The 22,577-nt window shown below is 46.9% G+C and overlaps 5 protein-coding genes across 9 annotated transcripts in view; 4 read left to right on the top strand and 1 right to left on the bottom strand.

The window, feature by feature from the left end:
• The first annotated feature begins 1,153 nt into the window (after positions 1-1,153).
• Positions 1,154-6,306, top strand: LOC147186712 (armadillo repeat-containing protein 3-like). The gene is made up of 16 exons (XM_086101563.1): positions 1,154-1,271; positions 1,349-1,466; positions 1,596-1,718; positions 1,890-1,958; positions 2,034-2,206; positions 2,357-2,551; positions 2,651-2,879; positions 2,988-3,140; positions 3,227-3,335; positions 3,414-3,663; positions 4,110-4,246; positions 4,748-4,916; positions 5,008-5,102; positions 5,176-5,331; positions 5,418-5,580; positions 5,660-6,306. The coding sequence occupies exons 1-16, from the start codon at positions 1,212-1,214 to the stop codon at positions 5,864-5,866; spliced, it is 2,406 nt and encodes an 801-aa protein (XP_085957689.1). The 5' UTR covers positions 1,154-1,211; the 3' UTR covers positions 5,867-6,306.
• Positions 6,307-6,796: 490 nt separating this feature from the next.
• Positions 6,797-9,133, top strand: msrb2 (methionine sulfoxide reductase B2). Its single transcript, XM_086101560.1, is given in 6 exon segments — positions 6,797-7,209; positions 7,319-7,416; positions 8,288-8,364; positions 8,457-8,604; positions 8,696-8,744; positions 8,747-9,133. Coding segments are annotated over 6 exon segments (639 nt in total). The 5' UTR covers positions 6,797-7,019; the 3' UTR covers positions 8,824-9,133.
• A 118-nt stretch (positions 9,134-9,251) lies between these two features.
• c8g (complement component 8, gamma polypeptide) lies at positions 9,252-11,869 on the top strand. The gene is made up of 7 exons (XM_086101559.1): positions 9,252-9,585; positions 10,227-10,372; positions 10,552-10,622; positions 10,701-10,808; positions 10,911-11,015; positions 11,227-11,262; positions 11,723-11,869. The coding sequence occupies exons 1-7, from the start codon at positions 9,277-9,279 to the stop codon at positions 11,740-11,742; spliced, it is 795 nt and encodes a 264-aa protein (XP_085957685.1). The 5' UTR covers positions 9,252-9,276; the 3' UTR covers positions 11,743-11,869.
• Positions 11,870-12,768: 899 nt separating this feature from the next.
• On the top strand, positions 12,769-14,552 carry LOC147186715 (lipocalin-like). Its single transcript, XM_086101561.1, has 6 exons — positions 12,769-12,938; positions 13,017-13,156; positions 13,231-13,310; positions 13,929-14,042; positions 14,149-14,250; positions 14,333-14,552. Exons 1-6 carry the CDS (start codon positions 12,846-12,848, stop codon positions 14,350-14,352), a joined length of 549 nt encoding a protein of 182 aa, XP_085957687.1. The 5' UTR covers positions 12,769-12,845; the 3' UTR covers positions 14,353-14,552.
• A 448-nt stretch (positions 14,553-15,000) lies between these two features.
• The window catches only part of cntnap2a (contactin associated protein 2a), a 130,348-nt gene continuing 122,771 nt past the window's right edge, over positions 15,001-22,577 (bottom strand). For all 5 annotated transcript variants that reach the window (XM_086101550.1, XM_086101547.1, XM_086101551.1 and 2 more), the window contains 4 exons: positions 21,699-21,792; positions 17,565-17,825; positions 17,317-17,388; positions 15,001-17,240 (listed from right to left, as the gene is read on the bottom strand). In XM_086101550.1, the coding sequence (XP_085957676.1) occupies positions 17,041-17,240; positions 17,317-17,388; positions 17,565-17,825; positions 21,699-21,792 (627 nt within the window). In that variant the 3' untranslated portion in view covers positions 15,001-17,040. The remainder of the gene's footprint in view (positions 17,241-17,316; positions 17,389-17,564; positions 17,826-21,698; positions 21,793-22,577) is intronic.

A 22,577-nucleotide genomic window follows, 5' to 3' on the forward strand; every position in this document is an offset into this window, starting at 1 on the left:
CATTGGGATAACAACAAACTTTCAACACGTATTTTGCTTCTTCAAAAGGCGCACTGAGTCCTTCATATTGCGGAAGCTGAAAAGGACTTGCGGGAGTCCGTGCATGAGACTGATGCAAGCAAATTACATTGATAGAGGAAAGCTACAAGATCTCACCTTGCGGGTGATGTTAGCCGCGAATGTGACGTGGGCAATTGGAGACCACCTCGCACCCACGATGCTGCATCTGTGAACGCACCAAATTCACCCCTGAGAAGGACTGGTGTACAGTATTTTATTGTACGAAAACAAATCAACTAATGCAAAAATGAGAAGATATGCCTCCATTTCATTGTAACGTTTCGAGTGCAAACTGCAACGCTAAAATATTTCAAAAACCAAGTTGTGGGTACTTTGTATATTTTAGTTAAACCTTTTGCAAATAAGGAGACACACTTGAACAGGAATTTCTTTCCTCGTCTCAAGATCTGTTATAAAAAACTGCATGCTACAAAATAGAAAACTTGACGTGTTTTATATTAAAATATATATATATATATATATATATAATGAATGATTGATTGATACTTTTCGGCCCTTTACTTTGTTGACGGTCCCTACTACAGCCGGTTGCCCAGGGAAACCAATGTTAGTCCTATAGTTCACATCGGAGGTCCAGGAAACTGAAATATCTTGGACTTGGCGATAAGATCTTTGCCAATTGTATGATATATTTTGTGTACGTCTGTGAGTTATTGATTCGGCAATTTATAACCTTACATTCAGTTTTACTTTTAATCGAGGATGTTCAGTACAGGCTCCCACAGAACATCTGCTCAGTAAAGCACGGACTCAAGTTGGAGGTAAGTTCCAATAAATGCACAATTTACGTTTCGTTTTTCGTCATGAGGTCATCAAAAATGTTGGTCTCGGTTACGCGATGACGTCGAATTCGTCACGTTAACTGTAGTCAGATTTTAGCAACGTCGCCGTTCAGAACCAAAACAATTCAAAGAATGTCATCATCGTGTGATCGATTATTTGCCGAAGCTCGGCGAACCACACCGTCGTCTGATAGAAGCACGGTTTTGAATTCCTCTTTTGTCGCAAATGTTCATCGATGCAAAAAGAACTAAAATGCCCCCAAACTCCATCCGTTGTGTGTACTCACAAGCTCAACATACATTAATGAAGTGGTACAAAAGCGCGACTGATGTGGAGAGACCTTCGCAATGGACAAGAAAGATAAGAAAGAAAAAAAGTCCAAGAGTTCAAGTCCCTGCAAGGATACGGTCAGGACATTTCTGCATCTTTTCTCCCTCTCTCTAAATGCTCTGCCACACAATCCACGACCTTCATTATTTTGCAGTTCGAACCACTTCGCATCGACGTCAAAACGACAACGACCGCAGTTCTTCTGCTGAGTTCCCCCGAAGAAGACATTGTGGTCATTGCATGTGAAGCAATCTTCCAATTTGCAGGGGAAGGTGGGGCGCGTGATTTGCAAATATCCTTGTGGATGTCGAGTCCATCTCGGCTTACGGTCACTATGGTAGAGGTCTGCACATCGCGAAGCGCACTCATTTTCCTGGTCGCTTGTCTCCCCCTGCTGTCAGATGGGAACAAGGTTTATCTGATGGAACTCGGAGTCCTGCAGCCTCTCAGTCGACTCATCACACACACCAATGAGCTGATCAGACGAAATGCATTCATGGTTTTGGGCACCATGGCCTCCAACAGTACGTGCAAACAGCATTTCGCCCACACTTGCTTATGATTGACTCGCTTTGTTATTGTGTTGTTGGCGTTTTGACACATTCAACAGTTGTTTCAGAACTCCTCTTTTGTGCAGCAGCGTGTTTTGCCCTGCTCAAAGAATTAACCGGATTCATTTGCGTTGTCGCACAAAGGTGCTGTCGCCAATGCCGTACAACAAATAGATATCATTCCAACCATTATTGACAAACTCTCCCTTGACGGTTAGTTTGCGCGGTTCATCATTCTCCAGCGACGTACGATGCTTGGTCATTCACTGTACCTTTTCTTTCCAAAAGATTTGGTTATTCAAGAGTACGGAGCCCTGTGCCTCTCCTATCTGTCCCTGGCTCCGGCCTCCAAGGTTCAGATCTTTGACAACAAAGGCCTGCCGGCATTAATCAAGCTGCTTTCGAGTACAGAACCGGATATTCAGAAAAACTCTCTGGAGACCATCTACAACTTGGTTCAGGTCAGCACCAATATCTTAAGGCACGAGTGCAGTGCAGGGGGGGCGACCACACAAATTGGAATGTTGCGATGCACCAAGCTGCACTATTCCGATTGCGGCAACGCTATTTTCATTTCTTCTTTTTTTCTCTGGCCTACCACGGCAATGAAGAGCAGCCAATTCTGCCCATATGTCCTGGAGTTGGGCGGCATCCCTTTCATTCTGGAGCTGCTCCATTCGGACTACGCCGTCATTCAGCACTTGGCTTTAAACATTTTACAGAAAGTCACGGCTGATAAAGAGTCATACAGCGCAATGAGGAAAGAGCAGGGACTTGAGAAGCTCTTAGATATCATCAAAAACGCGGTTGGTATTTTGTTCCCGTCGCACGTGTTTGTGTCGAGTTACGTTTTTTAAAAAATTATTTGCTTGAAACACTTTGCTCTGAACGCTTTTGTCTTGCAGGATTTCAATGACCTCCATGTTGAGGCTTTGCAGGTTCTTGTTAATTGCGTGAGTGATAGTGACAATTTCCTGCTGATTGAGAATGAAGGAGGACTGACGATACTATTTGAGCTTGCCCTTCCGCCTAAACTTTCTGAAACGGGCAAACATGAAATGCCTCTCGTTAAATGCAACAATAACGAAGTCCAGTCCGGTGCTGTTGAATGCCTCTCTCGAGCTGCTCAAAACGGTAAGCGCAGAACCACGCAGTGAAGCAATCGATTCCTAACTCGTGTTCCGACTGTCTCGTGTCTCGTTTCTCATCTCTCTGTGCGTATTCATGCCTACGCGCGTTCAGCCAACAATCACAAAGTTCTCCACGACATCGAAATTGAGGACATTCTGGTGGAGCTTCTCTCTGGCAGCAGCGATTGTGTGAATATGTTTGTTTGTCAAGCTATGGCCGGCATGAGCTCCTTCTTATCCAGCAAAGAACGCTTCAGAGAAATAGGTCTCTACACAAAACATGGATCCATTAACATTCTTACTGGCATTATGAAGCAGGAAATTTGGTTGACCCCCCCGTCCCCCATTCAGGCGGTTTATCTGCTTTGATACATTTACTGAGCAGTGGACATTTCCTCGTGAGAGGGGAAGCCATCCAGGCCCTTGCCAACCTGACAGCCGATCACCATCAGAACTCGATGTAAGAGAGACAATCTGGCTATACCGTTGCTTTGCATGATTGTTGACAAGAACGGCATTGTTGCTTTTTTTTTTTTAGGACAATATATGAAGAAGGAGGGCAGAAGCTTCTTGTGCAGTGCCTCCATGACGGCTGTCCCAGAACAGTGGCCAATGCTGCCGCCATACTTTACAGGATAGCGGGTCAGGAGGCCGTTCGCTACGACTTGTTATCTCTGGGGGCCATACCGGCATTGGTGGAGCCCTTAAAATCGACAGACCCGCAGGTCCTCATTCACGCCGCATTGTGCATCTGTGAACTGGCGTCTGACGCCGACGCCAGGACACAGGTTTGTCTTTCCGTGCATCCGCGCGCTTCTGCGCCCCAGGCTAAAAAACTGCCTATATGAACGTGCGCAGGTGATTTTGCCGTTTAGCCAATCTTGAATGCAAGTTGAAAGAGACGTTCATCAGTGTGTCTCGAAAAAGGAGAGAATATACTTCATTTTAGTACTGCAAATTCTTGGCCTTCCTTTTGAGAAGTTTTCGACACGGTTCAAATTGAATGAGCTGCATTTGTTATTATTATTGATCTCGTACAGCAAAGTCATGAGCTGCTCCGTCAGCGGAAGTCTCATGAGCTTTCCGTCTCGCACGGTGACTGTACACTGTCGAGTTGAGTTTCCCTTTTGCGCCGTATTTTATTGACTCCAAAGGGACACTTTTGAGGCATTCCACTATGGGCAGTATGCGGAACGCAGACGTGCAACTAAAATGTCGATCTTGTCCACCGTAGCTCCAGAGTGCTGGCGGTCTGGAGCCATTGGTCAGTTTGCTGCGTTCCACTAACATGGAGGTGTTGCGCACCGCATGCATGGCAATCAGCGTTTGTGCAAAGGATGAGCCCACCTCCGTAGAGATGTGCAAATTTGGGTGAGATGCTCAAAAACAATTCTATATTTTCAGGGACTATAATTCAGGTCTTCCAAATACTTTGGGGCACATACGGCGGTTTGCAAAAGTTGCATTTTAAAAAAAACTTTCAGGATATAAAAGATATCACATTGGATTTTTTATTTTTTTTTTTGTTTCGGTAATTGAAACAGTACTTGCATCAGTGCAATCAAGAGGGTGGCTAGTCAATAAAAAAAAAAACTGTTGGGAATAAATGAATACATTTGCCAAACAAGTAAAAAGATCTCAGGTTGCGAATGTAGGTCAGTGTGTCCGATAGTGTTGAGGTCCGCGGATAAGGCCTTGACCGCTCGCCACCGTGCACGGGTAACTGACAAACAAAAGGAGTCGTGTTCTTCATTTTTGACACTTTTCCTCCCCTTTTACTTGTCAGTTTTACCCGTTTGTGCATGCCAGCAGACCGAAGGCATCAAAGCACCTCGATCAAGCGGTGCATGTTTGTGTGCGTTTGTGCTACAGAGCCCTGGAAATGCTGAATGAAATCAACCAGGCGGACAGTAGTAGGAGTAAGTTCAGCGAGTTTGCCTTCAACAGTCTGCTGCAATCCAGCCTCTCTCTCAAATACGGCTTGACAGATCATTTGGCCACAACCGATCTCATCACTGATGGCTTCTATGATGCCGGGAAGGTGTGTCGGCGTTTGTTCTTTCACCTTTGCATTTGGGAAACCCAATCACGATTAGGGCCGTCGGAACCTCACTCCTCCGTGTATCTTTCAGTTGTATTTTGGTCAGAAAGTTTTGACTTTAGTGGAACTGTCCATGGAGCCAGTGAACGAACACCTGCCCGTCATAGTTGTCAATTCAGCGATCGAGTACGTATGCTCCTCTCTCTTGCGCCTCCGTTGTACGTGGAAGCTTTCAACGAGTCGCCAATGTTTACGCCAGGGTGTATATCCATGCGAAAAGTGCGGAAGAAGGGCAACAAACCGAGAGATACTGGAAGTTGATGAATGACGTGGCTTTGAGGTTTTTAGTGAAGGAGGTGAAAGAATCCATCTCTCTTTTGAACGGCGAACAGGAACGCTATGTAGCCCTGGCCAGGTAGTTCACTCATTGTTCAACTTTCTTCAACGGAATAAGTGCGGCGTGTAAATGCAATGCTTTCGCTCTCTGGGATTTCTGAACAGGCGAGTCAGCAAAGTCATGGGCGGAGCAATTGAGAAAGAAGATTTGCACACCTTCGGATGGCTACTGCACATCTCCCTGCTCAAAGTGGAGCTGCAGTGTAACGTGCTCCCCATTGGCCTGATCAGCAAGGGATTCTACTGTCACCGGGCTCTTCTTTTCAAGGTGAAGCGCCCGCCCCTACGGACTCATCCGTTGTTCTCCTTCTTGTAACCGCTGACACCTGTCCCGCCTATGCACGCAGTACTTGGCTGATTGCATTGGCCTGAGTTGCACTCTGGTGCGAGGTGACTACAATCGAGCTTGGAACGAAGTCCTACTCCACGATGGCGATTGCTCCGGCAATCAACCTTCTTCACAGCCGTGTCGCTACATTGTGGACCTCATGCACCAGCCCGGAACCTTCTTCAAGTCCCATACACCTGCCGCATTCCGATACCACGGGACATAGAGCATCGCAGCTTTTAGCAGGACTGGAGTACCTACTAGCCCTTTTTTAAACATTTCTTTTCTTTTTTTTACTGGAACTTCAGTGTGCTTTTCTAAGCCTGTGCATGATAGGATCTCTAAAATACGCAGAATTAAGACCCGGTAACAATAAGATGATTGATAGTTGTCGATGTAGCTCATAAAATACAAGCCCAATTCCGACGTTGTTGCGTTCAACAAATGAAAACATTTGCAACATTTACATTTACAAAAATGTAAATTTTTGTAAATGGCTGCAACACATTCCAAAAAAAAAAGCGCAAAGAGGTGGCTGCCATGATTGGTTAGAAAAGAACACCTTTTAATATGTCATCTTTTTTTTTTGTAGATAAACATCCTCAGATAAGGTTTTGTGAAAACTTGGCCAAGGTTAGTTACACAATAAACAAAGTTGTAGATGGCGTCCGGTCCACTCGCCTGACTCGGTTCCCACCTAGTGACTGAATGGTCGTTGATGTCTCTAGATGTGCCCCGGGACTAACTGGCGACCAGTTCAAGGTGTCGTCCACCTTCCGCCCAAAGTCAACTCCGTTCAGATGAATGGTGTTGAAGATGGATGGATGGATAAACCGTAAAAAAAAAAAAATCTTGCCTGCACTACATATTTGTGCAAAAAATGTGACGGATTTGAAGGTTGAAATTGCAGAAGCTATTAAAGGAAACAAGCGTTCCAAATTAGGCGGACTGTACTGTACTGCTGGATTTAAAATGCCAGGGAGAGAAATGGAATTGAAGAGAACATTGTCTGACTAAATTAAAAATGCATGCTGTTTGGTTCGACTGCAGCATTTGCGACTATAACGCAAATAAGTCAAGAGTCGGCATTTGGCAAAAAAAAAAAAAAAAAGACATGGGATTGTAAGTGTCATAAACAGATGATGGAAAGGGTTCTGTCAGCTATCCACCATATCTAAATATCAATAAACCTTGTCGGCTTTGGACATTGGCCAGCAATTAAAAGGAGCGAACCCAGTCCACTTTGACCTAGATTGTAGAAAGTTGGACTTTTTGAAAGGGTCACCCGGTTAACAGGCAGGAGCAGCCGGCGGAGGAAGCAGTGCTGCCTTTCAGCGGTGTCGAGACACCAAGGACCAAGGAGACAAAGACTTGCAAGCATGTCTCGCGTCGTCGCTCGCATCGCCGCCGTTTCCAAGCGCTCTCGAGCCGCACCGTCACTGTCAACGCGGAGCGTGCCGACTGCGCCCGGTGCACACAAGTGCAGGTCAGTCGGCTCTTATGATCACATTAGAGGGGTTCTCGTAAGCTCGGCGCATGTGCGACATCATTCCTCTTGGAATCGAAACGGTAGGGAACTCGGCAATCGCCGCTCCTACGTACGTACATCGTCATTGAAAAATGCCATGAATGGATGAGCTGACCTTCATTTTGAGTCATTGCGCCGCTCTCTCTTCAGGCCCGAAATCTCTCACCCGCTATAATGCGACTACGGATTGGCAAAAGAAACTCTCTCCTGAGCAATATGTGGTCACGAGAGAAAGGGGAACTGAGGTGGTGAGTAACATAGACTGTTTGTGGGGGGGGGGGGGGGGGGGGTGCCTCACCTCATCTCGCTACAAAAAAGTCAGATTCCCAAGTGAAAGTAACTTCCGAACTGCAGACAATTTTACGATTGTCTCATTGTGGAATGACTGAGGAGAGGATTAGTCAACAGTCACATATATTCTCAGCATATTAGCTCTCGCAATTTATGACATGGAACATGCGATACATATTCATACCTGTCAACTCATACGGTTTAGCCATAGTTCATACGGATTTTGTGGTGAATCTTACGTATATGGCCGTATCGCACAAATCATACGGATTCTGAAAATTTCCGTTTTTTTGTTTTTTTCCCCCCTAACAGGTAGTTCCGTTTGCTTTTGCCCAGAATGGTGCTAGTCTACTCGAATGCTTTCATTTCCGGTAACTTAAGTAATGCCACTAAGTAGAATGATGATTAGACATTATATGTATATATCATTGAAAATTTCGTGGGTTTTTTTCTGCCGTTATTTTGACATATAAAATGCTTTGGTATGTTATAAGGATTTTTTGCTCTTTATAAGGATTTATTTGGTAGTTTATACAGGTTGACGCTCCGAAAAGTTGACAGGTATGCATATTGCATACATACATGAAGCCAAGAAAAGTTCAACAAGCTCAGTTTTGATTAGTAGGACTCCCCGGAGCAATACGTTTATATTTCGGGAGGTGTCGCTATCATTCTTAGAAATGTGAATATTTCTGCTTTGCTTGGATCAACGGTAATCACGGGGGTGTCAAACTCGAGCTAATATGGAGTCCTCTTAGTTGTTTTCGTTGCATGGTTTCTCTCTCCATCTCTGTATAACCACATACGCTTGCACCCGTTCCTTCCTAGCCCTTTAGCGGGATATACCTGAACCACTATGAAACGGGGATGTACCACTGTGTCTGCTGTGATTCTCCACTCTTCAGGTAAAAACTTGCTTGTCCAGGTGCACCATTTTGAAATTCACCTTGCACCAACTGGACTTTGAAATTTGCTTGTCAACCAACCGTCTTGATAGCTCAGAAGCCAAGTATGACTCGGGGACCGGCTGGCCGGCTTTCAAGGAGGCTCACGGCACATGGGAGCGAGATGAGAGCCACGCCTCCATCATTCGACGCTCCGACAACAGCCTGGGGAGCGCCAGCGTCGAGGTCATTTGTAAAAACGTCAGTTGTCCTTTACTCTCAGACGTCTGGCTAGTTTGAGGCGCTGCGCACACTCTTTCTAATGCGTGTTGTCGTCGTGTTTTCCATGCAGTGTGATGCCCATTTGGGTCACATCTTCGAGGATGGGCCAGACCCGACGGGCGCTTCTGTATTAACAGCGCGGCCCTCAACTTTAAACCTCGAGACGACAACCGACCTGGCAAGATGGAAGAAAACTGATACGCCATCCGGGCTTGCGCGTCACTTACGGCAAAGTTGCTTTTCGTGTGTCATTTCCTAGACAACTAAGGAGAGATTTTTGGGGACAAAGTACAAGCTCTTTTTTGTGTGGTTTTGTTTGCGTCAATTCTCATTCTGTCTTAGGTTTGTCGGTAAAGTTTGACAATTGCTTTAATGTACTTTGAATGAAAAAAAAAATACTCTTGGATGTGATTGCAGCTATTTTTTTCCTGACTCTGCTTGATTTTTTTTGTTTGTTGTGCAATTGACCTCACCTGTTTGCCGATCCTTTTGTATGAATAAATGGATACGTTGCTCTCTATGTTCTACCGTTGACTTTTAAAGTGCTACCGGGGTGAATACTGCACTCTGGTGTCAAGAACCCCATGCAGCAGGATCCCATCTGGGTTAATATGTAACTGAACATGTCATCCTCTTTGGACACACTTCTGCATGATCCGTTTTATGCATTTTGAGTGCCTGACTGTGGACACGCCACACCGGGAAGACAGGAAGAGGACAGAAAAAGGAAACTCCAAAAAACAAAACGAACAAATCAAAACAAAGACGAAGAGGAAGATGGCAGGAGTTTGGAGGTGCACGCTAACGCTGGCGCTATTGATGTTTGTGTGTTTCTGGGCAGCTACCGAGGCCGTAGGTGGCGCAAAGAGTCGGCCCAGGCCCAAAAGACGACCTCGTAAGAAGCCAAAAGTCGACCCTATAGATCTGACGCCTCCTCAGAAGAATATAGACATACGGCAGGTACGGTACTGGTTTGGAGTTGAAAATGGTTGGGGATTGTGCTCTTATGGGTCGCAAAAAAAGATCACCCCCCCCCCCCCCCCCGAATCGACTCAGAGCTGTGATTTGATAAATATCGCAAATGTTACTGCTTTTGTCTTTGACCTTTGCTCATTTATCTCCCCCCGTGCCCCCCGCCGCCACCACTATATTAAATTGTCTCTGTGGGAGAGAGATTGTTGTTCTAAAAAAAAAAAAAAAAAAGTGCAACGACACGGTTTTATCCTGCGCCCGAGACTAACAGTGAAGATCATTTCCGGCTCGGCAGCTGTTCCACATCAATTGGAGCACCAGTGGTGTAAAAACAAAAGAAAACAACTTTGACAGGAGTGATCAAATGTGCACTTTGCTTCGTCAGGGGTCAACGCTGGGTCAACCCAAAAAGAACAAGCTTGTGCAACCTGTGTCAATAGGGTCCCTGGAAAATGTTGTTTTTCACGCAACACACATCTCTAACAGCACGTGAGCCGTAACTTAACTGGATCTAGCGTAAGAATACGTTTGATGCGATCTTTCAGAATTTAGCGGAAGGAAGTGAACGAACACGGTTGTGGAATTCGCATGATGCACAAGGTTCGACAGCATTTGCGTTTGTGTTTCAGATGATTGGGACGTGGTACTTGCTCAACACTGCCTCCAAATGTTCCCATCTCATCAATCACGGCACCAAAGTGGAACCGACGGTCATGACCCTCACGCTAGCCACCGCGTCGGACCAGTCGCTGATGGTTAGCACCAAGACACGGCAGTACGTACACCGAGAGGAACGGGCTCTTTTTTTGTTTGTTTGTTTGTTTGTTTTGACTTGCAACTAAGCGACTTCCGAGGGAGTACCGCTGAGAGGCGGCATTTGTCAGCTCTGTTGTGAGTGCGGCTGTCAAAACAAAAGTGAAGCGCTCTCACCAAAGTGCGTTTGTCCTTCTGCAGTAATCATCAGTGTTGGGAGATATTGCAGATGTACCGTTTGAGCCCCACCCCGGGACGGATGACGCTACCAGGTTTCTACTGTCACGGTTACTTTGAAAGTGATGGAAAGTCGTCCATTATCTTGGATCAAACATGATCCCTTGCGTTAGGATCTCGACCCGAGCTGAACACCGATATTGTGATCGGAGAGACGGACTACAACTCCTATGCTATCATGTACTATCAGAAAGGAGGCCAGATCACCATGAAACTCTACGGTGAGCTCCGCAATGCGATTTGAAAGTTCAAGGCGGCAAGTACCCGCAAGCAAATGCTTTGCTCTCATTTTCCCGTTCGTACCGTTTGTGTTTTCGATTCAGGCAGGTCGGTTGACAATCTATCCGAACCGTTGCTGACCAAGTTTGAGCAACTTGCTGAAAAGCAAGCTTTAGGCCTGGCATTCCTTTTCCCCTTCCCTACTTACAGTATGTATTCGTGCACTTAAAAAACATTTTAAAAATCTAAACAAAAAAAAAAACATCTTATGATTGATTGTATCGCAATGTCAATTGGGTATTGTTGTTCAAAAGGCTTATTCTAAAAATAGTTGCCATAGCACAAAAAAAACAAACCTAGCATTGAGGCTGCTGCCATTTTCATATGTGCTCTTCCTTTGCTTTTTTAAAATTTTTTTAGGTCACTGTGGTAATGTGGACCAGCATCACAGAATTAGTAAGTTGGCAACTTCATTTATTATTTTTTTTAATAATAATCGCCAATTTCAGTAAAGAAGATGAACAGTGAATTGAACACCAATTCATTGATTTTGGATTCAAATAAAACGGGAAATTCAATGTTCTCATTTTTGTGGAGGCTTGACTAAAAAGGATCTCTTTTTATTTGCCGTATTCTCTCCCAAAGCACATGATGTTTCATTGCGCATCTAAAGACAGCGGAGTTTTCTCGCAAAAGACAAATTGTAGCATGTCTATTGAGTAATTCTACCATAGGGAGAGCGATCTGGCAGATCGCTGTGCTGACCTTCCTCCCGCCTCCAAAACATTTGCCTGACGCGCTAGCTTGCGGTTGTGTCGCAATCATTTTGGGTGAAGTCGACATCACGTTGTTTCAGAGCGGCCGATAAATAGATCAGCGCGGAGTGGAATTTAACCTCTCTGTCTTTGTCTTGCAGACTGTGTCCCCACGTGCTGAACCGGCAGAACTCGCAGCAGCGGGACGGCCATTTCTAGGCCTGATCTGCAGCTCTTGGCGTCGCTGAAATTCGAGCCAAGAGAGAACAAGTTGAGTGGCGTTATATGAATAAAAACGCACAAAAAGATCCTGCAGTCAAGGCTGATTGATTACGTTGCATGCCTTAGCCATCGGCGTCAGCGGCGGTATGATCAGTTCGGAGGTGTGCGTGCATGTGAGGGACCGTGAATGAAAACCAGATGTGCAATCTCAAGGAGTTTGGTTACACAACTCCAACTTACAAAACGTAGTGTGCGTGCGTGCGTGCGTGCGTGCGTGCGCGCGCGCCTGTTACACAAGCAGCCGATGACCAGTTGGTGCCTGCTTGGTCTGCCAAAAGTGTGTGTGTGTGGAGGGGGGGGGGGGTCGGGTTGGTTTGTTTTTGTTTTTTGGGGAAGCAGCTGAAGAATTCAACCGTTTTTTAGTCAAAATATTCTTTTTTTCCAATTTATTCTTCTCATTCAAATGCAGAGCAAAGGTATCAGGGCCACTATATAAAATGATGAAGTTGTGATTGTGTTTTATTCCTCAGACGTTTGAATTTCCATAATATAACTCGACTATCACCTCAATGCTCTAAATGAACAGGGTGTGATGCCAATCGCAAAAGAAACCGTCCATCCACGGCTTATCCACATCACCGCAAATTCCAGTCGCAAAAAGCTTGACAGTCAGAAATGCAGCTTTGGTCCTCGTGACCGGCCATTCCCAGAAGCTTGCAAGTGTACTGACAGGTGGCCAAGTGTAATTCTGTCGCAAGAGACCTCCCGTGTTTGCCCGTGTGGAAGCACATTCGCGCTCTTCTCAAACAAGGGGTTTGAATCATCACATTTGTGATGGGCGAGAAAGCGGAGATGCGTATTCAAGGAACCCTCATGACATGTCCAACCCTCCCTTACACAAATGCACTTGCGTAACAGCAAACGTTCGTAAGGCCAAAGAGTTTTATAAGGCGGAAGGGAGGAGACAAGAAGAGCGGAGGAGGGGATGCAGCATATAAGACCCCCGTTGACCAACCTCGCCAGACGGTGAAGAAGAGGAGCCGATCCGCAGGAGACACCACGATGAACACGCTACCCGGGATGCTGGTCGCACTCACGTGCGGACTGGCCGCATACGCCGACGTCATGCCCGTACAGGATTTTGATCTGCAGAGGGTAAAGCAAAAAGACCTTTTCATTCATCTGCTTTTTTCCCCCCGCCGTATTTTCATTTCTCTGCGCCGTCTCCTTCAGATGGCCGGCAAGTGGTACATGGTCGGCTTTGCCACCGATGCGCCCTGGTTTGTGAACCACAGGGGAAGCATGAAGGTCGGGACTGCAGTCATCGTGCCAACCGAAGGGGGGGACATGGACCTCACTTACGCCCACATCAAGTGGGTCATGAACGTGAGAAGTTTATTGTCACAGAGCGGACTGCGAATCCTGACCTTGTTTGTCCCCTTTCAAGGGATGATGGTACCTGCTGGAAGATGACTCATCTCGCTCAAAAAACCGAAACTCCCGGCCGCTTCACCTTCCATAGCCAAGGTGAGTTGGTAGGCACATCAGCGTAGGCCACATGATCGTATTTTCATTCATGTCTAGCCTAACTTAGCCATGAAGGCTTTGCCCGCCTCGTAGAGGGTTGTGCAAAAAAACAAACAAACAAACGATTCATATATGCCAAGATTCAAGATTCGATTGTCATGCTTTTTGAAAAAGTAAAGTTGAAGCTACCACTTTCCTCCAGCAGATGGCAGCGTCAGCTGAATGAGCCCTACATAAACAATGGAGTGTTTATAATAATAATAATAATAGATTTTATTTATAAGCGCCTTTCAAGACACCCAAGGACACTTAACAATAACAAAAAACACAAAATAATACGGGTTGAGCAGCGGCAGCCAAAACGCGCCAGCGTTTTGGCTGCCGCTGCTCATATATATATATATATACTCGTCAGCATAAGCAGTATCGAAAAAGTCGGCTTTGATATCCAAGTATTATCCCATTAAAATGCGATTCTTTTGATCACAATTCGTACGGTCAAGTTATTTTCTGCCTTTGCGGCTTCTTCTGCAAACCTCAACCATGCAATGTGACTGTCTACACTAAAGGCATCGTGTGTGTGCAAACTGCACCAAACTAACCTGTGCCATTTTCCAGTTTGGAACAACGACAACGACATGCGCGTCGTCCGAGTCCTGTATGACAACTTTGCGTTGATCCACACGATCAAGACAAGGGATGGAGCCTCGGAGGTTTTGAACAAGCTTTACAGTGAGTCGCGGCTTGTTGGCAAGGCTCTCAATGCAATATGGGCCATGTTGCTTTGGGGAGGCTTTGGTGGCCACGTCCGATTGAAGGCCACTCGCTTTCTTTGCAGCTCGCTCTCCCGATGTCGGGGTGGCCCTGCAGCAGACATTCACAGACTTCTGCACGGAGACCGGCATCCTGCCTGAAAACATCGCCATCCTCCCCAATGCTCGTGCGTATTGGAAACGTATTCGATTACCTGGCAGGTGTCCCCTCCGAGCTTCTAACTCGGTCGTTTCCTCATCTTGTTGCAGCCGAGTGTCCTGAGGCCTGACGACGTTCCTGCGATGCCCCCGTCAGGCAGATCGGCTCCACAACACCCGCTTTGCGCAACTTGCATTTCCATTTCACACGACGGACGGCTGTAAATAGAACAAAGAGCGGCAGAGAGAAAATATGTCGGTTGAAACGGTGTTTTTCTTCTCATCGCCTGATTTGCTGACCCACAAGCCAATAAAATTAAGTGGAAGCAAACTTTTGTGTATTGGTATGTTCAAGAAGCAATGTATCACTGCTGTGCGCGAGCCTCTGTAGGCCGCAACAAAATGATGTCCGATTATTTTTGCTGACATTTTTCCAGTTTGGAAATGCTAAACGGCTTCCATCTTACCTGTCCTATAGATCTCTCCATTTTCAAATCCGCTTGGCTAGGCTCGAGGCGGGCCCTTTTTTTTAACGCCCCCGGTGCACAAACCAAAATCCATGAAGGAATTCGAGGATGACTAAAGTGTCAAAGAACTCACTCAGAACCCTGACCTCAACCAAATAAAAACATCTTTAAGACGAACTAGTACCAAGATGGCGCTCCGTCGCACGTTCACAGCTGCAAAATGGCTGCGATGCTTCCGTTTTCACTTCCCGTTGGTTCAACGATGACATGGCCAAATACTTTGCTGGAGAGAGGATGCGAGAAAAGGACGGCTTGTCAAAGATCAAACACTCTTTATTGAACTGAACAGAGCGGAAAAAAAAAGCATTCGGGTTATGGCTACGCTACTCCTCATTTTCATGTTTGGACCCCCGTTGGGAGGGCAAAGGTGTGATTCCGTTCTATCTGGCGGGGACGCTCACCATTCGAGAAAAGGAAGTCGCTCCGCGTTTGCCTTCAGCGATTCAAGTCTGGTTTGAGGCCAAAGTAAAAGGCAAGATGCCCAGATCCAGTCGTGAGAGGGCTTTCGCAACAATGTCATGGCACACGCACATTCGCAAGTAACAAATACCAAGCGAACACGTTTGGCAGCTTGTCGAAATTGTAATTAGAATGCAGAAGAAACAAACGGGGGGGGGGGGGGGGGGTATAAAACGCAAGCGCGACGTGGTTTGATTGTTGAAGGCGAAATGGCACTGCTTTTAAGTCCCCATTCCTTCCACGTTGCGGCTGTGGAACAACCTCGACGCGGCCGCCGTCAAACACGACGCGCGTCGCATGGAGCAGAGCGTCGGAGGCGCATCGCTCGCCTTTCAGCATCACCTTCCGCAACCTTGACGAGTTTGGCAAGAGGAATGGATTCCGACGTTCAGCGCCAAGCGCCACTCAAATCAACCGACGCCTGATATTTCCCGCAGCGGTAGTCGGCTTCAGTCCCACCACCGGGCCAAATGGCTCAAAGGCACAAGTCAGTGGAAAACGCCAATTACCGACTTGACGACTTTGCACGTCCATCTGCGCCGACTTGAGTTTTTTTGGCTCTCCGATCATGGCCTGACCTCTTTTATCAACAGCTCAGCGTCGGTGTGTGAAATCGTCCTCGGCAAAGACAATCGCCGAGACTGTTTGGCAAAGAGAAAAACGAAGGGTTCAAAGAAAGCTGCGACGATGAGCGAAACCAACACAACCAGCTGCGATAAAAAATTCTCATCATGCTTGGAGAAAACACCGACGCGGCCCCCGAACAACCAAATGTCAGAGTTGACATCAAGCTCACTTTGAGACATACATGATGTCATTGGCAAAAGGATGAGGACGAAGGAGTATTCTGGCAGCCTCACCAAATAAACATATCTCCTTTCCGATCCAGGGAGTAAGCTGCAATCTCATGTGAAAAAAAAAATCAAATAAAAAGTGAGCCGATTGGGATGCAACATCGCTTGTTCTGGGTTGAAGTTTCACAAACAGGCCGATGGCCAATGTTTTGCCACATGGAGATGACCTGTTTCATGTGTCTGTTCCTGAGAATCACTTCCAATGAAATTGGCACTTTTTGCAGCCAGAAGTGTTTTCGATTCATTTACGGTATCGCACAGCCCTTGAGCAACACGGCGGCTGATGAGTTGAAGGACTAGTGGGAATTTTGACAATCACTCATCCGGTTCACTGGACGAATGGATTTTTATTGGATTTTTTTTTCCACATAAGAGTGCAACTTTTTTTTTCGGTGCAGCTCGAACACTCCTCGATAGATTAGTATTGATGTCACGGACTCTCTCAATAAATCTTTGAACAAAAATAAATCCCAGTATATACAAAGGCAGGCTGGCGCAACGACAGTCTGCAAAAACAAAATGCTAATCGTTTGGCGTGATGATTAGATATCTTTTTTTTTTTTGGTTAAAAAATGAAATCAAAACTAACGGAGATTTTGTCCGATCACACAACCCAGTAAATATAACTATTTGTCATATACAGTATTCAAAGGACTCCATAAAACTCCCAAGCACGAGACAAAGGACAAGCCAGTTAGGATTTACATGTACAGCCAGCCTCGTGGAGCAACACTCGCCTGAGTCCCTCAGTTCCGACACTCTCGATATAGATATACAGTTTGTAAGAAAAAAACCAAAAAACAAAAACAAAATGTACACATCTCTCTTTCTCTCTCTCTCTTTGGGAGGTTATTGTCCAACTGCAATGACTTTTCTTTCTCCTTCCCATGACTGGCCATTGCACTGAAGCGTCTCCATCATGCTGGCGACTGGTGGCGAGACGGCTCGCGTCTTCTCGGGGAAGTGCCGTCAACGCTCGTTAGATGAACCACTCCTTCTTTGATTCCTCAATGGTTTCCGGGTTTTCTGTGCCGATAATGGCCGTTTCTGGAGACTCTCCGGGGGGCTCCGCGCCGCTTTTGGCCTCGTTGGTGTGGTAGGTGCCTTTGTGGCGGAACATGTAGCGGATCAGGAACAGCAGAGTGCATAAGATGGTGAAGATCACCACCGCGATGATCCCTGCGGGTGAGACGGCAAGCAAGGTGCAGTCAATGCCAGCGGACGCCGGAAAAGATTTCATGTTGAGAAAGTGTACCTCCAACAATGGCCGAGTCTCGATTGACTCCATCGGGAATCACTCTTTCCTCATTAAAAGGGAATTCTGCGTCTGAGGGAGTAAAGAAGGGGAGTCAGACTTATCTTGCTGTTCGACCTCTTGCGCAATGCATACTTAATGTTGGGATGACCAACGGCGGAGACAAAAACGCTCGTCGTCGTGCGTTCCATGATTAAGGCACACGGCAGTATAAGAGATGATCTGTGGATTTTGGGGGGAATCCTGACCTGTGTTGTCCAGACGCCACGGGTCAGTTGCGGCCGACATTGGTGGGACGGTGAGAGGTGACGCCCCGCAGTTGGACTCCACCAGTTTCCCCTGGTAAGATGCGGGCCGGGCGGGCGCAGGCTGCAGCAGGGCTGTCTGCGGCCCGCTCCTCAATGCAGACTTGAGCGGCGCGATGCCGTTGAACCGCACCCGCGATAAGCAGCCCACGAAGCCCGGGGCGTTGTAACGCTGGATCACGACCGGGTCAACATATCCCGTTTCTGGAAGGACAAAGACGGCCGCACAGTGGGGAGACGTGATCTCAACAGTGCGCACGTGCGCCGGACAAATTGGGGAACTGAACGAATGCATCCTATTCACTGAAAAGACTCCCAAAATAGACTGTCCGTGCTCATGATGACACACGGCTTTTGAAAACAGCGCATCACGAAGCCCGCAGCCATCACGGCCGAGCAACAAAACAGGGTATGCTCGGAGATGCAATTTTCCCATCCAGGCGTGGCTCGATTAGCTCCCGCTTTCATTGTGATGGGAACAATGCAAGTGTGTGCGTAGGCACACAATTGATGGCGCTGGCAGGAACGGCGCATAATCATGATCTGACCAGGCCTCCCACAGATGTGCGCACGTCTAATACGCCGCCGTATCGTGTATCTGATGGCAACAACAGAAGGGGAGGAAGGGCACTCGGCTCAAAATGAGGCACGAAGCAATTGCTGCGTACATCTGCGTACCAATAAGTTGAAATGTTCTCGGGCAGCAGCTCGAGTGTTGTTGGGTCAGTTGCTGCCGTTGTTCCACTCGGCTTCTTTCGTCTTAGGCGGCTGGCGAAAGTCTCAAGCCTCTCCTTTCTAACAGTCATTCATGCTTGACGTTGGAGTCAGCCACTCCTCCATCAAGCGTCTCCAGCGGGTCCACAATGCTGCTGCTCGTCTCTTGACTGCAACGCAGCAAAGTCCAAAGCACTTGGCAGGAGATTGCGCCGCCGCAACGTATCGTCCCAAATGATTGCCATCGTGATCCGGCAGTTCGGCCGCACCGCAAACCACAAGTGGTCCGGGACACACACACACACACACACATCAACATGCGCACGATAGCCCCAAGGTCATCGAGTTGAGCAGTCCGCTGCACCGTGTGAGCTCGGTGTGACATGAATCATGAATGCCGGAGGAGAACAGGCAGGTAGGGGATGGCTTTTGGGGAGGCGAATTTTCTTTGAAGGGGGCTTGGAGATGTGGGTCAAGGACGAAGGAGAAACAAGGGAAGATGGAGACATCCGCAGGACCAGTTGAGAGGGAGGGTGCGGGTGTGGGTGTGGCTGCGTCTGCAACAACGCTAATAATGGAGAGGCGGGAAGGATGCTGTGTGGAAAAAAAAAATGCCAGAGAGATGACAACGAGGGCAGAGATCAAACTGATGCCATGGCAACAAATGGCAGCTGATGCCGAGACGGAAAAAAGGTGATGAAGGCTGCGCTCACCGACTCGTGGCACAAGTTTGAATGAATGATGAAATGCAGTAGCGGCGGGCCTGTCGATATCACTTCGCCTAACCGTCACCAAGGTCCCTTCTTATTCTCGGCAATGTCCTCGTGCACTCAGTTGACCAACCGTGAAGCTAATACTCACTTTTGTGTGCGTTTGCACAAGTGAAACATGCGGAAATCACCAAAAAAGTGACAGAGACTGGACAGCAAGTGACATACTTGACAATTCCCATGATACGGAGTTGCAACGCCGTCGGCTCGTGACCACAGTCAACTGCAGCAAATTGCAAGTCAGAATTTTGCCATATAACGCCTTCACAATGACAAACCAGATTGTATAGATGTGCTACATGCATGTAGCCACTCAATCAGGTAGAAAAGCATTTTTGGGGCGCAAACTGCCACATACATTTGACCTCCCCATGGATGCACGCGAGTATAAACACACGCACACACACTCACACACACACACACACACACACACACACACACACACACACACACACACACACACACACACACACACACACTTCCTCAGACAGTTACATTGAGTCAAAGTGTGAGTCTAACCTGCTTTCCTCTTCTCTCACTCGTGTCCTCCCCTCTTTGATCTCCACACAGAATATTAGCAGGGACTTTTCGCTCATCTCTGCCCTTCTGTGTTCTCTCCCTCCTTCCCTCTCTCTCGCCCTCTCTGCAGTGCAGTCCCACCCCCACCCTGACAGCAGCTGGTCAAAACACGGCTGTATGGAATTTACATCGACGTGGATCAGGATTCGCCGGGTGAAAAAGTGCAGCTGCAGACATTTTGTCACACTCAAAGCCTTGGCCAGATACACTCGAGCGCAGCGAGATCAGAGCCCGCCTGCAGTTTCATGAGCGAATAGAACAGACGAAGAATAGGCGTAGGACAGAAATGCAGGCAAATAAAGCTGATCATGGCGAGAATCCCCCCCCACCCCACACGCCAAATAAAAAAAGACGACAACTCATCACATCACTATCACAGCTTGAATTCCGATTTCTCTCCCCAAAGGTCAAAGAGCAAAAAGAGAGACATTGAGGCAATTTCTTCCATGGGACAAGGAAATCAATTTTCTCGCAGCTTGGAATGTTGTCAACATGAGCGTATTTGATCAGCTGACTTGGGCCCTTATTTTAAGCTCACCAATGTCACTTTAGTGAATAACGTCTTCGCAGATTCAAATTCTCATTGATACTCTTGAACTAAATGACGGAAGTGACCAAGAGGAACTCTTAATCATCAGAGACAACATTGGGGATTTTGATACTGAGGACAAATATTGTTTCTAACACACTATTAACTCATTCAGTACCAGCCAATTCTGGACCAAGTCTGAAAAGACGTTTAAAAACGTCTTTGGGAGTGAATGAGTTAACTATACCAGCCCGGGGGCGACCCATTATTAAAGGTGGTCACTGCTTACCCCACCGGAACCACGACACGCATTTTTGCATTGAAAATGGCTTCATATTGCGCAATCAGGTGGTTTCTATTGTTGCAAAAGAAGCTTGTAGAAGCAAGCACGGAGGAGACGTCACTCGTGAGCGTGCCAGCGCCTGTCAAACAAAGCACTGCTGTCTCCCAACGAGATGCGTCCGACGAGTCTTTCAATAGCTTCTTTTGTCACTGAGGCCTCTGGGCAAAAGATGGAATTAGATGTGCGTGCGTTTGTTTCGTTTCCTGCCCGGTCCTCCTTTCATGAATTTGTTTCCTGACTTTCCCGGGGTCCCACACACGAGACAACACTTTGACGGGACATCATCTCAGATATGTTCCGCTTCAAGGGATGAAAGCACGATTAGAACCACCAGCCACACTCACAATGATTACATACGGTAATTGTGTACTTTGCAGGAACAAAATGTCATTCCTTCTTTGTAATTTGGGCAGCTCTTCTGTCAAGATGCACATTTTGCATGAAAGAAATGAATGAATTACATGTGACATCAAAATAAGCCAATTAAAACAGTAGCAAAACATTTATTTGTGTTTTGTACGCTTGAATGTCCACGTTGAAGTGAATTTTGTTGTTCTACTTCTTCCTTTCATAACTTTGCTGCTGTGATTCGGGAATTTCTCCATTGCGAGACTAATAAAGGTTTTCTTATCTTATCTTATTTGTTTTGTGGGACTGTTAAGCACAGGCTGTGTTTTGAGTCTGACAATCACCTTTTAATTAGACAGTGACTCAAATGCAACACGGCTTTTGGAGTAGCTCTCTGGTGCCCTCTAGTGGATTCATGTGGAAATGCAAGCCGCGTGTGGTAAATGCCTCCATTCGTTTGTTGTATGGAACGTTTGTTCGACCAAGGTACGGCATTACACAGTGTGTTGCATAGTTGATTTTCAAGATTATTGATACGGAACCGCAGACTGTGCAAGGCTCGTTCATGTGGATACGCACTTTGAAGAGAGAGAGAGAGAGAGAGAGAGAGAGAGAGAGAGAGAGAGAGAGAGAGAGAGAGAGACAGAGAGAGAGAGAGAAACCAGTAACCTGGATTTAAAGAGTCAATTGTCTCAATGAGATCAGGCGCAGAAGATGAGATGACATAATACATGGGCAGTTCAGTAGCTTACGAACTGTTTTCTTAAATGTGGAAATGCGATCCCGAGACTCACCATAAACTTTGCCCAAGAAGAGGGTCTTGACCAGATTGAACTTGGTGTCCGAGGCATCCGGAAGGGAGTAGCTGACCGCGGGGTAATGGTCCAGCTGTACCAGAGAGGGAGAGAGGGAGGTTTGGGAGACGCTTGGAAATACATTCACAATGGCATTGTTAAAAAGGGCGTGGCTCTCAAACTACCGACCGCAGCGCGTTGGCCAACCTTGGTGGTGGTGCACGCAACGAACACAAGATGAGTCAGTACAATGTTGCTATCTTAAAGGAGGAGGCTTAGGTCCTCATGTCTGAAAAATCAACGTTAAATGTTGACAAATACGTGGACCTGTAGGCGCGGTTTGTTTACAGTACACGGTGCAGTATCGATTTAGGTCAGGCAAGATTGAGAAATAATCACACATTAAGTGACGGCACGTCACCCGTTCAAATGCAGAGAGAGAGCGAGAGCAGCCGCCATGTTTACAAAGAAAGGCATCAGTGGAGAACCGATGCCCGACGCAGGGAGGGAATACAGCACTTAAATAATCCTGAAACAGAATTAACTTGTTATTGCCGTTTCATTGAAGTTTCTAATTAGCTCGAAGGCCACAGCCGGCCGCAATTGACGGGGGGTCATTTCGAGCCCACAAATTGCTTTCCGTGCGTTTGTGTATATGTGTGCGCCGAAGATATAAAAGCGCCCCCCTCGTCACTCACCACCCCTCCTCTCCACTTGTACTCTTCTCGGTGCTCGCCAGAGGACTGCATTTGAGTTGCCGGCGGGCCGCTGAATGCGTACCGACAACCTCCGACGGAAACATCGGGGCCAGATGAAAAAGTGCGGGTTTTGTGACTTTTGAAGACAATCCGACTGTGACCGATGAGATGGCGGCCGAGC

This window comes from Hippocampus guttulatus, chromosome 21 (assembly GCF_054856545.1).
Source record: "Hippocampus guttulatus isolate MCC_2025c chromosome 21, RoL_Hgut_1.0, whole genome shotgun sequence".
Taxonomy (NCBI): Eukaryota; Metazoa; Chordata; class Actinopteri; order Syngnathiformes; family Syngnathidae; genus Hippocampus; species Hippocampus guttulatus.

Coding starts and splice junctions, on each gene's coding strand:
- LOC147186712 (XM_086101563.1), top strand. CDS start 1,212: ATGGACAAGAAAGATAAGAAAGAAAAAAAGTCCAAGAGTTCAAGTCCC. Junction 4,917..5,007: donor GCTTCTATGATGCCGGGAAG/GTGTGTCGGCGT, acceptor TGTATCTTTCAG/TTGTATTTTGGTCAGAAAGT. Junction 5,581..5,659: donor ACCGGGCTCTTCTTTTCAAG/GTGAAGCGCCCG, acceptor CTATGCACGCAG/TACTTGGCTGATTGCATTGG.
- c8g (XM_086101559.1), top strand. CDS start 9,277: ATGATCCGTTTTATGCATTTTGAGTGCCTGACTGTGGACACGCCACAC. Junction 9,586..10,226: donor AGAATATAGACATACGGCAG/GTACGGTACTGG, acceptor TTTGTGTTTCAG/ATGATTGGGACGTGGTACTT. Junction 10,809..10,910: donor GATCACCATGAAACTCTACG/GTGAGCTCCGCA, acceptor TTTTCGATTCAG/GCAGGTCGGTTGACAATCTA.
- LOC147186715 (XM_086101561.1), top strand. CDS start 12,846: ATGAACACGCTACCCGGGATGCTGGTCGCACTCACGTGCGGACTGGCC. Junction 13,157..13,230: donor CTCACTTACGCCCACATCAA/GTGGGTCATGAA, acceptor TCCCCTTTCAAG/GGATGATGGTACCTGCTGGA. Junction 14,043..14,148: donor GGTTTTGAACAAGCTTTACA/GTGAGTCGCGGC, acceptor CTTTCTTTGCAG/CTCGCTCTCCCGATGTCGGG.